This window comes from Hibiscus syriacus, unplaced genomic scaffold (genome assembly GCF_006381635.1).
Source record: "Hibiscus syriacus cultivar Baekdansim isolate YM2019G1 unplaced genomic scaffold, ASM638163v2 tig00111342_pilon, whole genome shotgun sequence".
Lineage (NCBI taxonomy): Eukaryota > Viridiplantae > Streptophyta > Magnoliopsida > Malvales > Malvaceae > Hibiscus > Hibiscus syriacus.
The window spans coordinates 994860-1012074 of record NW_024063066.1 but is presented as its reverse complement, the minus strand read 5'-3'; the positions used below and the strand labels follow the sequence as shown (position 1 = coordinate 1012074).

At 38.6% G+C, this 17215-nt stretch overlaps 3 protein-coding genes across 3 annotated transcripts; all 3 read left to right on the top strand.

Moving 5' to 3' along the window:
* Positions 1-489: 489 nt before the first annotated feature.
* Positions 490-9739, top strand: LOC120159240 (receptor-like protein 33). Its single transcript, XM_039169879.1, has 3 exons — positions 490-2485; positions 7650-8058; positions 9468-9739. Exons 1-3 carry the CDS (start codon positions 490-492, stop codon positions 9631-9633), a joined length of 2571 nt encoding a protein of 856 aa, XP_039025810.1. The 3' UTR covers positions 9634-9739.
* Positions 9740-10218: 479 nt separating this feature from the next.
* LOC120159203 (receptor-like protein 33) lies at positions 10219-13976 on the top strand. Its single transcript, XM_039169845.1, has 3 exons — positions 10219-12712; positions 13368-13674; positions 13832-13976. Exons 1-3 carry the CDS (start codon positions 10222-10224, stop codon positions 13974-13976), a joined length of 2943 nt encoding a protein of 980 aa, XP_039025776.1. The 5' UTR covers positions 10219-10221.
* A 738-nt stretch (positions 13977-14714) lies between these two features.
* Positions 14715-15821, top strand: LOC120159202 (cytochrome b561 and DOMON domain-containing protein At5g47530-like). Its single transcript, XM_039169844.1, has one exon. The coding sequence runs from the start codon at positions 14715-14717 to the stop codon at positions 15819-15821; it is 1107 nt and encodes a 368-aa protein (XP_039025775.1).
* The last annotated feature ends 1394 nt before the right edge of the window (positions 15822-17215 follow it).

Below are 17215 nucleotides of genomic sequence, written 5' to 3'. Positions count from 1 at the left end.
GTAACTAAATTTTTAATTTTTTTTCAGAATCATGCATAATATTTAATTTTTATTTAATTTTAGTACTCGGTGTTAAAAACTTAACATTTTTAATACCTAAACTACCAGTTTTTATCCATTTTAGTACCTAAACTTTTAATTTTTTCAAAACTCAATATTAAATTTTGAACGGATACTAAAATGAAACAAAATCTAAACATTAGGTATGACTTTGAAAAAGGTAAAAGTTTAGATACCAAAATAGATCAAAACTAATAATATAGATACTAAATGTGTAATTTACCTTTTTTTCCCGCTAAGTAAGCATTTCTGGTCGTTAGTCTTCGGTTGTCCTTGTCATGGGAGTCTCCATGAAACATTCAAAGTCAAGAGTCTGTCTTTGAATTTTCCATCTAAAAAATAAGTCCACCAAACCAAACCCCAAAGGTTCCATCTAAATATATGCTTTCCATTTTACACCATTCATCCATTATCGTTTCTGAGAGAAACATGAAACCATCCTTAATGCCGTCGTATTTTCTCCTCTTTTTCCTCTTCTTTGCTTGTGATTCTTGTGCTCAAACAAAGCCGTCGTGCCCTCGAGACCAAAGCCTTGCCTTAATCCAATTCAACAGCTCCTTTTCCGTTCAGTGCTCCGACGCTTTGTCGACGTGTGGTGTACGGAACATTACATTGTCGTGGAAGAGAGGAAAGGACTGTTGTTTGTGGGATGGGGTTAAGTGTGATACTGAAACAGGGAACGTGATCGGCCTTGATCTTACTTGCAACTGCCTTGTCGGCGCTGTGCCCTCTAACAGCACTCTCTTCCGCCTCCGCCACCTGCGGGAGCTTTCCCTTTCTTTCAACGATCTCCAGTCCTCCCCGGTGGCATCGGAGTTCGGCGATCTTACGTCTCTGGAGATATTGTATCTTTCCGATTGCAATTTAACAGGTACAATTCCAGCATCTCTTGGTAACCTCACACAACTCAAGACTTTAGCTCTTTCACATAATCGACTCAGTGGTCTTATTCCGTTCTCAGTTTTCAACCTCCCACAAGTTGAATTTCTAGATTTTTCGTATAACAACTTGCTTGGTTCTCTTCCTTCTCAAGTTACCGGGCTTTCTCGAGTTGTTGATCTGTTCCTTGATCACAACTTCGTCAGTGGCAGGGTACCCTCCTGGTTGTTTTCTCTCCCATCTTTAAGTAGGTTGGTGCTTAGTAACAACAAGCTCACCGGTCCGATTCCCGATCCAGTTTCCGAACTTGTGAACCTTACTCTTCTTGATCTTTCTTCAAATAATTTGAGTGGCACCTTTGAATTGGACCAACTATCAGGGTTCGGTAAACTTGGGCAACTCTATCTCTCGGGTAACGCTTTGCTATCATTCGCCAGTGCAAGCAATGCCGATTACTCTTTGCCGGATCTTTCGATATTAAACCTCTCTTCTTGCAACACAAGTGAGTTCCCGAATTTTGTAAGAAATCTACCAGGCTTGGTGACTCTAGACCTTTCTCACAATAAAATCCGATTCATCGACGCCGATATGTTTGTAAACCTTAAAAACCTTCAAGAACTGGATCTTTCACACAACAGTCCACTATCGTTCAGCAACATCAACAACCTTACTCTTGTCTTTCCCCTTCTTCGTACATTGTCCATGTCTTCTTGTAACATAACCCAACTTTCAAATTTCTTGACAACTCAAGAGAGTTTGACTAGTTTAGACCTTTCAAACAACAGCATTCGAGGCCGGATTACCGAACAAGAAAACAACTGGGGAAGCAACCTGGAAGTCCTTCATCTTTCAAACAACTTGTTGACAGCTATAGAATATTATCCATGGAAGAATGTTGAAACGCTTAATCTTGGTTCCAACCTGCTAGAAGGGCCACTTCTAGTCCCACCAGTTTCCACACAAATCTTCTTAGTCTCGAACAACAGATTGATTGGAGAAATTCCATCTTCAATATGCAACATTGGGTTTGATTCTAATATTCTTGACTTGTCCCGTAACAACTTGAGTGGAGCAATTCCAGAATGTTTGGGCTATGCAAAACTTAATAGTTTGTATTTACATAAGAATCATTTTCATGGAAACATCCCTAATTTTTGTGCTGATGATCGCATGTTAAATACACTTAACCTCAACGACAATGATTTCGAGGGCTCAGTACCTAAATCCTTGGTTAACTGTGAGAATTTGGAAGTGTTGAATCTTGGAAACAACAAGATAAATGACACTTTCCCCCACTGGTTAGGAACTCTTCCTCGGCTACAGGTTCTTGCCTTGCGCGCCAACCATTTCCATGGTCAAATAAGTCCATCGGAAAACGGGTCACATTTCTCGACCTTACGAATCTTGGACCTCTCCCATAACGAGTTCTCTGGACTTCTCCCAACATCATACTTCAAAAGTTTCAAAAGTATGATGGATTTGTCTCAAGTTCAGATGGGATATATGAATTCTTACTTTGAAGATTCTTTGGTTATCGCAATGAAAGGTGTGGAGGTCGAACTCAAGAGAATCCTCACTATTTTTGCAACCATCGACATGTCGAGCAACCGATTCGAAGGAACAATTCCAGAAACAGTTGGAAACCTTGTGTCTCTCAACGTGCTCAACTTTTCTCATAACCACTTAACCGGCCAAATTCCTTCAGCATTAGGGAATTTGGCAACACTTGAGTCATTAGATGTCTCCTACAACATGCTAGTTGGGAAAATTCCTTCACAGTTGACTGGCCTGAACTTTCTTGCGGTGTTAAACCTGTCAGAGAACCATCTTGTTGGGCTCATTCCTCAGGGAAAACAATTCAATACCTTCATGAATGATTCCTACGTTGGCAATCCAGGCTTGTGTGGGTTTCCAGTTTCGAAAAGTTGCGGCCGCAGTGAACCACCACCAGCAACAACTTTTGACGAACAAGAAGCTGATTCTACATTCAGATTGGAATGGAAATCTATAATTATGGGCTATGGATGTGGAGCAGTGTTGGGATTTTCAGCAGGATATATAATGATGACAATCAGGAAACCAAAATGGCTTGTCGGGATGATTCAACGAGCAGGCAACAAAGTGTTGAGGACATTCAAGAAAAAGCATCATTGAGGAAGCTGGAATTGGTGAAGATAGATGTTTGTATTTTGTTATCTTGTTTTCTTTTGATGTTGTTCATGTTCATGTTCATGTTCATGTTCATGTACTTTAGAGTTTTGCCTTATCCAAATTAAAAACAGACGTATTTTAGATAAATTTGTATGAACACTTTTTTTTAAAAATTAAATGAGAATTAGATTATTATTATTTAACATTTTCACGCAATTTATAAAAAAATATAATAGATAAATTTAATTTTAAATTATCAAACTTAGTTATAATATTTTAATACCTTTATCAGACAGATCTCAATCTAGTTTTTTTCGAATAGGCGTTGAAACTATTTTTTGTCTCATCTAGGTGCCTAAAGTTATAAACGCTGCTACTTTAGGTGTTTGACGTTACAAGTGGAAGCTATATTTCCACTGTCATTCAATTCAGCCATGGTTGCATGGATTAAAAAAAACTTGCGTTAATAAGCTGAAGCATGTTTTCATGTCGACAACAGCTTGGCATGGGCCCTCAAGAATATTAGCACCATGTTTCAAGAAGACAAAAGAGAACAGGTCCATGTGAATTCCAGTTGGTAACCATGTGACCAAAGTGTCATCCCATTTGCTCCTATGCCTACTTTTTCTTCTAGAAGATGTGTTCATTACATAGAAAAGGAAAGTGGGATGTGCCATTCTCAATTTTCAACCTCCCACAAGTTGAATTACTAGATTTTTCATATAATAACTTGCTCGGTTCTCTTCCTTCTCAAGTTGGTGGGCTTTCCCGTCTTGTTGATCTACTCCTTGATCACAACTTTCTCAGTGGTAGGGTACCCTCTTGGTTGTTTTCTCTCTAATCTTTGGGTAGGCTGGTCCTTAGTAATAACAATCTCACCGGTTCGATTCCGGATCCCGTTTCTGAACTTGTGAATCTTACTCTTCTTGATCTTTCTTCAAATAATTTAAGTGGCAGCTTTGAATTGGACAAACTATCAAGGTTCGGTAAACTTCAGCACCTCTATCTCTCGGATAACACTTTGCTATCATTCACCAGTGCAAGCAATGTCAATTACTCTTCGCCAGATCTTTCGACATTAAACCTCTCTTCTTGCAACACAAGTGAGTTCCCAAATTTTGTAAGCAATCTACCAGCAACAACTTTTGATGAACAAGAAGCTGATTCTGAGTTCGGATTGGTTTGGAAACCGTGATGATGAGTTATGGATGTGGAGTGGTGTTGGGATTTTCAGCAGGATATAATGATGGAAATTAGGAAGCCAAAATGGCTAGTTGGAATGGTTCAAAGAGCAGGCTATCATTGAGGAAGATGGATAATTGCTCATTGGTGCCAGGTTGTATTCTGTTTTTAAATGTTTGTATTTGGTTGGCCATGTGAGTTTTGATGAGTCAAGTCTTGGGTCATATTATTGAGACAGGAAGTTCAACTACATGTTAAGCATTCCATAAAAAACATAAAGCAAATGACATGTTAAGAATTCTCACTATTTTCACAACCATCGATGTGTCAAGCAACCGATTCGAAGGAACAATTCAGGAAACAGTTGGGATTGGTGAAGATAGATGTTTGTATTTTGTTGTCTTGTTTCCTTTTGATGTAGGAGCATACCTGTTGACTTTGTGGCTTAACAAATAATACCAACATTCAGATAACTTTAAAATTCATCGAGCATACCTGTCAACGTGGTTTATGAAATGAAATGTCAACGTCTCTTGTATTATCAAAATATTAAAGAAAAATGGCTGTAATTGTATTATCAAAACACTAAAAGAAAAAGAAAAAGGCTGTCATTGTTTATTTCGTATAAGTGCATGCATTCCACTTGACTCTGAACTCTTATTATATCTCAGCCTTCACATTTTATTGTTCCATTGCCGTACCTGAGAGAGACATGAAAATGTGGTTGATACCATTGTATTTTCTGCTCTTTTCCCACTTCTTTGCCTATGATTATTCTGCTCAAACAAATCCGTCCTGCCCTCCTGACCAAAGCGTTGCCTTAATCCAATTCAACAGCTCCTTTTCCGTTCGGTGCCATGACTCTCCGTCGGCGTGTGGTGTACTAAACAGAAAGACGACGTCGTGGAAGCAAGGAACAGATTGTTGCTAGTGGGATGGGGTTAAGTGTGATACTGAAACAGGGGACGTGACCGGCCTTGATCTTAGTTGCAGCTGCCTTGTAGGCCTTATCCCCTCTAACAGCAATCTCTTCCGCCTCGGCCAACTGCGGGAGCTTGACCTTTCTAACAATGATTTCGAGTCCTCCCCGATAACGTCCGAGTTCGGCGATCTTAAATCGCTCGAGATATTGTATCTTTCTTATTGCAATTTAACAGGTCCAATTCCAGCATCTCTTGGTAATCTCACACAACTCAAAACTTTAGCTCTTTCACATAATCAGCTTAGTGGTCTTATTCCATTCTCAGTTTTTAACCTCCCACGAGTTGAATTTCTAGATCTTTCGTATAACAACTTGATCGGTTCTCTTCCTTCTCGAGTTAGTGGGCTTTCACGGATTGTTGGTCTACTCCTTGATCACAACTCTTTCAGTGGCAGGGTACCCTCTTGGTTGTTTTCTCTCCGATCTTGTTTAGGTTGGCCCTTAGTAACAACAATCTCACCGGTCCGATTCCGGATCCGGTTTTCGAACTTGTGAACATTACTCTTCTTGATCTTTCTTCAAATAATTTGAGTGGCAGCTTTGAATTGAACAAATTATCAAGGTTCCGTAAAGTTATGATACTCTCTCTCTCGGATAACGCTTTGCTATCGTTCACCAGTGCAAGCAATCCCGATTACTCTTTGCCAAATCTTTCGACATTAAACCTCTCTTCTTGCAACACAAGTGAGTTCCCAAATTTTGTAAGAAATCTACCAGGCTTGATGACCCTAGACCTTTCTCGCAATAAGATCCGATTCATCGATGCCGATATGTTTGCAAACCTTACAAACCTTCAAGAATTGGATCTTTCTCACAACAGTCCGTTATCGTTTAGCAACATCAACAACCTTACTCTTGTCTTGCCCGTTCTTAGGACATTGCTCATGTCTTCTTGTAATATAACCCAACTTTCAAATTTCTTGACGACTCAAGAGAGTTTGACTCATTTAGATCTTTCAAACAACAACATTCGAGGCCGAATTACCGAGCAAGAAAACAATTGGGGAAGCAACCTGGAAATCCTTGATCTTTCTAACAACTTGTTGACAACTATAGAATATTATGCATGGAAGAATGTCGAAACGCTTAATCTCCGTTCCAACCTGCTAGAAGGGCCACTTCTGGTACCACCACTTTCTACACAAGTCTTCTTAATCTCGAACAACAGATTGACCGGAGAAATTCCATCTTCTATGTGCAATATCGGGTTTGATTCTAATACTTTTGACTTGTCTCATAACAACTTGAGTGGAGCAATTCCAAAATGTATGGCCTATGCAAAACTTGTTCGTTTATATTTGCAGACGAATCATTTTCATGGAGTCATCCCTGATTTTTGTGTTGAGGATTACATGTTAAATTCACTTAACCTCAACGACAATGATTTCGAAGGGCCGGTGCCTAAATCCTTGGCTAACTGTGAGAATTTGGAAGTGTTGAATCTCGGAAACAATAAGATCAATGACACCTTCCCCTACTGGTTAGGAACTCTTCCTTGGCTACAGGTTCTTGCCTTGCGATCCAATCATTTCCATGGTCGAATAAGTCCTTTAAAAAACGGATCGGATTTCTCGAGTTTAAGAATATTGGATCTCTCCTATAATGAGTTCTCTGGATCTCTTCCAACATCATACTTCAAAATTTTCAAAAGTATGATGAATTTGTCTCAAGTTCAGATGGGATACAGGAGTTCATACTACGAAGATTCTGTGGTTATCACAATGAAAGGTATCGACATCGAGCTGAAGAGAATCCTCACTATTTTTGCAACCATTGATATGTCAAGCAACCGATTCGAGGGAACGATTTCGGAAACAGTTGGAAACCTTATATCTCTCAAAGTGCTCAATTTTTCTCATAACCACCTCACCGGTCACATCCCTTCCTCATTAGGGAAAATGACAGCACTTGAATCTTTAGATCTCTCAGACAACAAGCTTGCCGGGGGAATTCCTTCGCAGTTGACCGACTTGAATTTTCTTTCCACACTAAACCTGTCGGAGAACCAGCTTGTCGGACCAATTCCTAAGGGGAAACAATTCAACACCTTTGAGAATGATTCCTACATCGGCAATATTGGATTATGCGGGTTCCCAGTTTCAGAAAGTTGTGGCCAAAGTGAACCACCACCGGCAGCAACTACTTTTGATGAACAAGAAGCTGATTCCGAGCTCGGATTGGATTGGAAAATCGTGATAATGAGTTATGGATGTGGAGCGGTGTTGGGATTTTCAGCAGGATATATAATGATGACAATCAGGAAGCCAAAATGGCTTGTTGAAATGGTTCAAAGAGCAGGCAACAAAGTTCTAAGGACATTCAAGAAAAAATATCATTGAGGAAGATGATGATTGCTCATCGGTGCCTGGTTGTATTCTGGTTATCGCAATGAAAGGTGTGGAGGTCGAACTCAAGAGAATCCTCACTATTTTTGCAACCATCGACATGTCGAGCAACCGATTCGAAGGAACAATTCCAGAAACAGTTGGAAACCTTGTGTCTCTCAACGTGCTCAACTTTTCTCATAACCACTTAACCGGCCAAATTCCTTCAGCATTAGGGAATTTGGCAACACTTGAGTCATTAGATCTCTCCTACAACGTGCTAGTTGGGAAAATTCCTTCACAGTTGACTGACTTGAACTTTCTTGCGGTGTTAAACCTGTCAGAGAACCAGCTTGTTGGGCTCATTCCTCAGGGAAAACAATTCAATACCTTCATGAATGATTCCTACGTTGGCAATCCAGGCTTGTGTGGGTTTCCAGTTTCGAAAAGTTGCGGCCGCAGTGAACCACCACCAGCAACAACTTTTGACGAACAAGAAGCTGATTCTACATTCAGATTGGAATGGAAATCTATAATTATGGGCTATGGATGTGGAGCAGTGTTGGGATTTTCAGCAGGATATATAATGATGACAATCAGGAAACCAAAATGGCTTGTCGGGATGATTCAACGAGCAGGCAACAAAGTGTTGAGGACATTCAAGAAAAAACATCATTGAGGAAGATGGAAATGGTGAAGATAGATGTTTGTATTTTGTTATCTTGTTTCCTTTTGATGTTCTTCATGTTCATGTTCATGTTCATGTTCATGTTCATGTTCATGTTCATCAACTTTAGAGTTTTGCCTTATCCAAATTAAAAACAGACGTATTTTAGATAAATTTGTATGAACTCTTTTTTTTAAATTAAATGAGAATTAGATTATTATTATTTAACATTTTCACGCAATTTATAAAAAAAATATAATAGATAAATTTAATTTTAAATTATCAAACTTAGTTATAATATTTTAATACCTTATCAGACAGATCTCAATCTAATTTTCTTTAATTAAAGGCTTAAGTATAAAATAACTGACAAAACTATAGTGTTTTTTTCGAATAGGCGCTGAAACTATTTTTTATCTCATCCAGGTGCCTAAAGTTATAAACGCTGCTACTTTAGGTGTTTGACGTTACAAGTGGAAGCTATATTTCCACTGTCATTCAATTCAGCCATGGTTGCATGGATTAAAAAAAAAAAACTTGCGTTAATAAGCTGAAGCATGTTTTCATGTCGACAACTGCTTGGCATGGGCCCTTAAGAATATTAACACCATGTTTCAAGAAGACAAAAGAGAACAAGTCCATGTGAATTCCAGTTGGTAACCATGTGACCAAAGTGTCATCCCATTTGCTCCTATGCCTACTTTTTCTTCTAGAAGATGTGTTCATTACATAGAAAAGGAAAGTGGGATGTGCCATTCTCAATTTTCAACCTCCCACAAGTTGAATTACTAGATTTTTCATATAATAACTTGCTCGGTTCTCTTCCTTCTCAATTTGGTGGGCTTTCCCGTCTTGTTGATCTACTCCTTGATCACAACTTTCTCAGTGGTAGGGTACCCTCTTGGTTGTTTTCTCTCTAATCTTTGGGTAGGCTGGTCCTTAGTAATAACAATCTCACCGGTTCGATTCCGGATCCCGTTTCCGAACTTGTGAATCTTACTCTTCTTGATCTTTCTTCAAATAATTTAAGTGGCAGCTTTGAATTGGACAAACTATCAAGGTTCGGTAAACTTCAGCACCTCTATCTCTCGGATAACACTTTGCTATCATTCACCAGTGCAAGCAATGCCAATTACTCTTCGCCAGATCTTTCGACATTAAACCTCTCTTCTTGCAACACAAGTGAGTTCCCAAATTTTGTAAGCAATCTACCAGCAACAACTTTTGATGAACAAGAAGCTGATTCTGAGTTCGGATTGGTTTGGAAAACCGTGATGATGAGTTATGGATGTGGAGTGGTGTTGGGATTTTCAGCAGGATATATAATGATGGAAATTAGGAAGCCAAAATGGCTAGTTGGAATGGTTCAAAGAGCAGGCTATCATTGAGGAAGATGGATAATTGCTCATCGGTGCCAGGTTGTATTCTGTTTTTAAATGTTTGTATTTGGTTGGCCATGTGAGTTTTGATGAGTCAAGTCTTGGGTCATATTATTGAGACAGGAAGTTCAACTACATGTTAAGCATTCCATAAAAAACATAAAGCAAATGACATGTTAAGAATTCTCACTATTTTCACAACCATAGATGTGTCAAGCAACCGATTCGAAGGAACAATTCAGGAAACAGTTGGGATTGGTGAAGATAGATGTTTGTATTTTGTTGTCTTGTTTCCTTTTGATGTAGGAGCATACCTGTTGACTTTGTGGCTTAACAAATAATACCAACATTCAGATAACTTTAAAATTCATCGAGCATACCTGTCAACGTGGTTTATGAAATGAAATGTCAACGTCTCTTGTATTATCAAAATATTAAAGAAAAATGGCTGTAATTGTATTATCAAAACACTAAAAGAAAAAGAAAATGGCTGTCATTGTTTATTTCGTATAAGTGCATGCATTCCACTTGACTCTGAACTCTTATTATATCTCAGCCTTCACATTTTATTGTTCCATTGCCGTACCTGAGAGAGACATGAAAATGTGGTTGATACCATTGTATTTTCTGCTCTTTTCCCACTTCTTTGCCTATGATTCTTCTGCTCAAACAAATCCGTCCTGCCCTCCTGACCAAAGCGTTGCCTTAATCCAATTCAACAGCTCCTTTTCCGTTCGGTGCCATGACTCTCCGTCGGCGTGTGGTGTACTAAACAGAAAGACGACGTCGTGGAAGCAAGGAACAGATTGTTGCTTGTGGGATGGGGTTAAGTGTGATACTGAAACAGGGGACGTGACCGGCCTTGATCTTAGTTGCAGCTGCCTTGTAGGCCTTATCCCCTCTAACAGCAATCTCTTCCGCCTCGGCCAACTGCGGGAGCTTGACCTTTCTAACAATGATTTCGAGTCCTCCCCGATAACGTCCGAGTTCGGCGATCTTAAATCGCTCGAGATATTGTATCTTTCTTATTGCAATTTAACAGGTCCAATTCCAGCATCTCTTGGTAACCTCACACAACTCAAAACTTTAGCTCTTTCACATAATCAGCTTAGTGGTCTTATTCCATTCTCAGTTTTTAACCTCCCACGAGTTGAATTTCTAGATCTTTCGTATAACAACTTGATCGGTTCTCTTCCTTCTCGAGTTAGTGGGCTTTCACGGATTGTTGGTCTACTCCTTGATCACAACTCTTTCAGTGGCAGGGTACCCTCTTGGTTGTTTTCTCTCCGATCTTTGTTTAGGTTGGCCCTTAGTAACAACAATCTCACCGGTCCGATTCCGGATCCGGTTTTCGAACTTGTGAACATTACTCTTCTTGATCTTTCTTCAAATAATTTGAGTGGCAGCTTTGAATTGAACAAATTATCAAGGTTCCGTAAAGTTATGATACTCTCTCTCTCGGATAACGCTTTGCTATCGTTCACCAGTGCAAGCAATCCCGATTACTCTTTGATGACCCTAGACCTTTCTCGCAATAAGATCCGATTCATCGATGCCGATATGTTTGCAAACCTTACAAACCTTCAAGAATTGGATCTTTCACACAACAGTCCGTTATCGTTTAGCAACATCAACAACCTTACTCTTGTCTTGCCCGTTCTTAGGACATTGCTCATGTCTTCTTGTAATATAACCCAACTTTCAAATTTCTTGACGACTCAAGAGAGTTTGACTCATTTAGATCTTTCAAACAACAACATTCGAGGCCGAATTACCGAGCAAGAAAACAATTGGGGAAGCAGCCTGGAAATCCTTGATCTTTCTAACAACTTGTTGACAGCTATAGAATATTATCCATGGAAGAATGTCGAAACGCTTAATCTCCGTTCCAACCTGCTAGAAGGGCCACTTCTGGTACCACCACTTTCTACACAAGTCTTCTTAATCTCGAACAACAGATTGACCGGAGAAATTCCATCTTCTATGTGCAATATCGGGTTTGATTCTAATACTTTTGACTTGTCTCATAACAACTTGAGTGGAGCAATTCCAAAATGTATGGCCTATGCAAAACTTGTTCGTTTATATTTGCAGACGAATCATTTTCATGGAGTCATCCCTGATTTTTGTGTTGAGGATTACATGTTAAATTCACTTAACCTCAACGACAATGATTTCGAAGGGCCGGTGCCTAAATCCTTGGCTAACTGTGAGAATTTGGAAGTGTTGAATCTCGGAAACAATAAGATAAATGACACCTTCCCCTACTGGTTAGGAACTCTTCCTTGGCTACAGGTTCTTGCCTTGCGATCCAATCATTTCCATGGTCGAATAAGTCCTTTAAAAAACGGATCGGATTTCTCGAGTTTAAGAATATTGGATCTCTCCTATAATGAGTTCTCTGGATCTCTTCCAACATCATACTTCAAAATTTTCAAAAGTATGATGAATTTGTCTCAAGTTCAGATGGGATACAGGAGTTCATACTACGAAGATTCTGTGGTTATCACAATGAAAGGTATCGACATCGAGCTGAAGAGAATCCTCACTATTTTTGCAACCATTGATATGTCGAGCAACCGATTCGAGGGAACGATTTCGGAAACAGTTGGAAACCTTATATCTCTCAAAGTGCTCAATTTTTCTCATAACCACCTCACCGGTCACATCCCTTCCTCATTAGGGAAAATGACAGCACTTGAATCTTTAGATCTCTCAGACAACAAGCTTGCCGGGGGAATTCCTTCGCAGTTGACCGACTTGAATTTTCTTTCCACACTAAACCTATCGGAGAACCAGCTTGTCGGACCAATTCCTAAGGGGAAACAATTCAACACCTTTCAGAATGATTCCTACATCGGCAATATTGGATTATGCGGGTTCCCAGTTTCAGAAAGTTGTGGCCAAAGTGAACCACCACCGGCAGCAACTACTTTTGATGAACAAGAAGCTGATTCCGAGCTCGGATTGGATTGCAAAATCGTGATAATGAGTTATGGATGTGGAGCGGTGTTGGGATTTTCAGCAGGATATATAATGATGACAATCAGGAAGCCAAAATGGCTTGTTGAAATGGTTCAAAGAGCAGGCAACAAAGTTCTAAGGACATTCAAGAAAAAATATCATTGAGGAAGATAGATGATTGTTCATCAGTGCCTGGTTGTATTCTGTTTTTAAATGTTCTTATTTTATGACATGTAATAGCATATCAGATTCAGAAATGAACACAGGACCATCAACAACTTTCAAAACCATTAATCTCAATCAGTGTCCAAAGTCCAAAACCCATACCAGAACCCTCAAACTTCAAAGATTATGACCAAAACTTCATTCATATCAAACTAATATCTGCATTAAACTTACAGCTACTGTGTTATATTCTGGATTCATAAGTGAAATTATCTATCAACATGGGTGCTCGGTAAATGGTCCAATGCAGAAATAGTACTGGCCAGTAGTGCAGATGAGAAACAAAGAAGGAAAAGGAACTTTAACTAAATTTGAGTCGGGTTTCATGTCTGCTAGCAATAATCTCTTTCAGGCTAGACTAATTTTGAGTACACGGACCGTGACATCATGAGTAGGCCCCCAACAAAACAAAAAACAATATTGGTAAAAACGCAGTAGAGATCCCTGTACTTTTGAAAAAAAACAATATGATCCTCATTTTCTCTTAATGACCTTCCAACTCAGATTTTTTTTAATGTTGCCTATTGATCAACATTTTTCGTTGTTTGATTAAGGTTCTAACAGGGTAGTTCACGATGCTGACGGGAAAGTCCACGGTACTGACATTACAATCCATATGTCATGTTTGAGTTCCTATTTGCCAACGGAGAGTCACCTCTGCTTCAAGGTATCCATGTATGCCGCGCTTCAAGAGTCAAACTCTCCGTTTCGCCGAATCCGTTATCTACGCCATTCCTCTCATAACCAGTCACCGATCCGAATCCCAAATCCTGAACATCAAAATGAACGAATTCATCGAAGGACTCGAGCCGACCACGTGCTTGAAAGTTACACTCGAACAGCCAGCAGTATTCCGACCCAGTGCGGGAATCCCCGAAGTTTATGCTTCGTCCGTCGCTCTTGAATCCTAACTCCCTCGCTCGAAACAGATGATATGGCATTTTAGGAGAACTGTTTTCGTATGCATCAGTATCATGTGGTTCCTTGCGGAGTTGGTAATGTTCATGGTGTTTTGCAGATCGATGGTGTTCTGGTCTCCTCCGCCGGTGGGATGGTTAGAGGTCAATACCGATGGTGCTAGAGCTGATATGGATGGTCGTGATGGTGCTAGAGCTGATATGGATGGTCGTGGGTCGTGTGGGGAGCAATCCGTGACCATTTAGGCAGTTGTTGAGCTGGTTTAAAAGTACAGGGCCTTCACGAACTATTTTACCTAATATGTTCTTAATCATTGATAATACACGCGACACGCATTCCTTATAAGTGTAATTGTTCGAATCTATAACCTTTAGGGAGAATAACACTCCTATTAACAACTTAAATCAAAATTATAATGATATATAAGATCATATCAATAATAAATTATAATAATTATTTTAAATTAATTATTACTTAAAGTGTTTTAATTTTTTTAAAAAAAAGTTTAAAAATTGTTATAGTTAATCAATAAATGATTATTAATGAATTGGAGAAGCATAAAATTCCTTAAAAAGAAAAGGATTGCATGAAAAAGAATATGGTAAGTACCCGAATTTAAAGAGATAGTTTCTATTTATTTTATTTAAAAATTTATAAAAATATTAAAAATAGAAAAAGTTTACAATAATATTTATTATAGTTTAAAATAAAAGTATATATATATATTTTAATTGAATAGTATTAGTATTTAAATTAATTAGTGAAAGCAAATTAGGTTAGAATTTTAATTTGAATAAGTTACTTGTTTTCAATAAATCAAATCTTCTTTCTTGTATGAAAAGCAAAGAGGAGGGAACTACTGCACCGACTATCAAAGCTTATATAACGAACCCTAAGAGCTAGGGCAAAGCTTAAAACCCTTCGTCTTTCGTTAATCCATAGTCTCCAATGGCTTCTAAATCCTTTTTCATCTTTCTTCTGCTATGTTTTTCTGCACCTTCTCCGCCGCCGAACCTTGCGGCAACCACCGTTTTCATGGAGGCAAAACCTTCGCCTCATGCACCGACCTACCTTCCTTAAACTGCTCACTTCATTGGAACTTCCATTCATCGTCTCAAACAGTCGACATCGCCTTCCGGCAAAGCAGCGTCGACCAAAACCCAAGATGGATTTCATGGGCGATCAATCCGCACTCGAAAGGCATGGTGGGTTCACAAGCATTGGTCGCTTTCCAAAGAGACGATGGAACTATGATGGCTTATACTTCTCCTATAACAAGTTACGCGACTCAGCTTCAACAAGGTGACCTTAGTTTCCCCGTCGATCGAGTTTCCTCGATCGTCGACGGCAACGAGATGATCATCTTCGCAACCCTGATGTTGCCGGCCGCCAACGCTACCACCGTGAACCACCTTTGGCAACAAGGACCCTTAGTCGGCAACGTTCCCAGGATGCACCGATTGTCCGGTCCCAACATGGCTTCGACCGGAACCCTGGATTTTCTCTCCGGCAAGGTCGTTGTTCACAAAACAAGTAGCCGATGGAAGATACTTCATGGAGTTTTATGCATATTGGGATATTGTATTCTAATGCCTATTGGAGCTTTAATCGCAAGGCATGGGAAGCAAGGGGCAGGCACTACTTGGTTTAAACTACATGTTTATACTCAGTGCACAGCTTACTCGATGGGTTTGGGTGGTGGGATCGTTGGTATTTTGCTTTGGCATGGAGTTGGGGCCAATGGAGTTAAAACTTGCGGTGCAAGCCATCAATATATAGGAATTGCCCTTCTTTGCCTCGGGTTCTTTCAAGGGATAATAGGGCGTTTCAGGCCACACAAGGAAGATAAAAAGAGGGTCTACTTCAAGATCTTTCACTTCACAATGGGATATGGAACCATTGGATTAAGCATTGTCAATGCCTTGCTGGGTTTTCATATGGTACATTTGGGGATCAAGGCTTGGCCTCAATTGACGTTCATTGTTGTAATGTCATTGTTGGGAACCTGTGCTTTAATCTTGGAAGGATTCAGCTGGTGGAAGTGGAGCAAATCAGCAATTATCACCGAAGGTGCTTTGGAAGAAATTTAAGCTGTGATCTTAGTTTCTTTATAGGCTTTGTCTTAAGTATTTTTCTTGTCTTAGTTTCTTTAGGGACTTTGTTTTACTTTTTATTGACTATATGTTTTGGGGAAATTTATTGCCAATATTGACAAGATTGTTTGGGCCAGAATGGTTTAATATAATAATTTGAAGCATAAGATTAATAATAATTGGTTAAGTGGAGTGTTGTTATCTCTCGAGGTATTGAATTCGAGCAGCTACGTTTGTAAGATGTGTGTACACTATCAATAGTTAAGAAAGATCATGAATAGATGTTTCCTTAAAATCAATCTAGGATAATAGAAAAAGAGGTAATTTATGAGAATTAAGTACATTGTATTTTTTAAGTAGAGAATCTAAATTTAAATCTTAAAATTAATATCGACTAGTTTGACATTATTTTTGAAAAGTGATATGAGAAAGCAGAAACAAACGTATGATTTTACGTTGGGGGACAAGCTTGAACTTACAAAATTTCATGGGGTGACCTTGAATTTACAAAATTTTAAGAGACGAAAACGGATTTTCAATAGAAAATACATAGAAAAAATTTAAAATATATGGTAATTTTATATTTCTAAGGGGGAGGGCGACCACCTCCACCCACCCTGCCTTGGCCCATCCCTATGAGAAAGTATTTTTAAAAGTGATTTTGAAAAGTTGAGTTTAGATTTTAGTGTTTGATATTAATTTAAAAAGTACTTTGGAGAAGATGAAATCTATGTTTTAGACATTATATTGTAAATTAAAAATATATATTATTTTAAATTCAATTATATTTTAATATATCAAATATATCAACCTAAATTATAATAAAATACATTATTCTTTTAAAAATTCAACCATAAATTATTTGAACAAAACAATAATAATATATTTATAATTTATAAAAATGGATTTTTCAAATATTTTTCCCTGAGTGAAAACAGTTGCTGAAAGAACCTACGAGTTAAGAAAGATAAAAAGATAATTTTACCTCCAAACAGGATTTTGTCTCTAAAAAATTGGAAAAAGTAATTACAAAAACAAAGTCGTTAGTAATGACATGGAATATAAATAAATAAAATAAATCGTAACTATAAACCGTGTTTTTGGTGATCCACTGCCTTATAAGCTAATTTGGTCCGATGAATGTAATCGCAGCAATGGTCGAATGCCCCCTAAGGTTAACACGATTCTTCAAAACTCGTACACCCAAGAGATTGGAGTGGACAAAAGGTGGTATCGCTCTTCACCACTTATAATTTCGGAAGAAACAAACTTCGAAGAAAAGTTTGTAGGAAGAGAGAAAAACTTTGAAAGCAGAGAGGAGAATATATTTTGAGATGATTTGAAAAAGCCACAAAGCTTCTGTGTTTATAGGTGCATTTTCCATACAAGAA

Bases quoted from the DNA above. Each gene is read 5' to 3' on its own strand.
- LOC120159240 (XM_039169879.1), top strand. From the start codon at position 490: ATGAAACCATCCTTAATGCCGTCGTATTTTCTCCTCTTTTTCCTCTTC. The intron at 2,486-7,649 runs GTGTGGAGGTCG...TCGCAATGAAAG, and splicing joins TTTGGTTATCGCAATGAAAG to GTGTGGAGGTCGAACTCAAG. The intron at 8,059-9,467 runs AACTTTTGACGA...ACCAGCAACAAC, and splicing joins AGTGAACCACCACCAGCAAC to TTTTGATGAACAAGAAGCTG.
- LOC120159203 (XM_039169845.1), top strand. From the start codon at position 10,222: ATGAAAATGTGGTTGATACCATTGTATTTTCTGCTCTTTTCCCACTTC. The intron at 12,713-13,367 runs GCAACAAAGTTC...TGTTTGATTAAG, and splicing joins TGAAATGGTTCAAAGAGCAG to GTTCTAACAGGGTAGTTCAC. The intron at 13,675-13,831 runs GTGCGGGAATCC...GGTGTTTTGCAG, and splicing joins GCCAGCAGTATTCCGACCCA to ATCGATGGTGTTCTGGTCTC.
- LOC120159202 (XM_039169844.1), top strand. From the start codon at position 14,715: ATGTTTTTCTGCACCTTCTCCGCCGCCGAACCTTGCGGCAACCACCGT.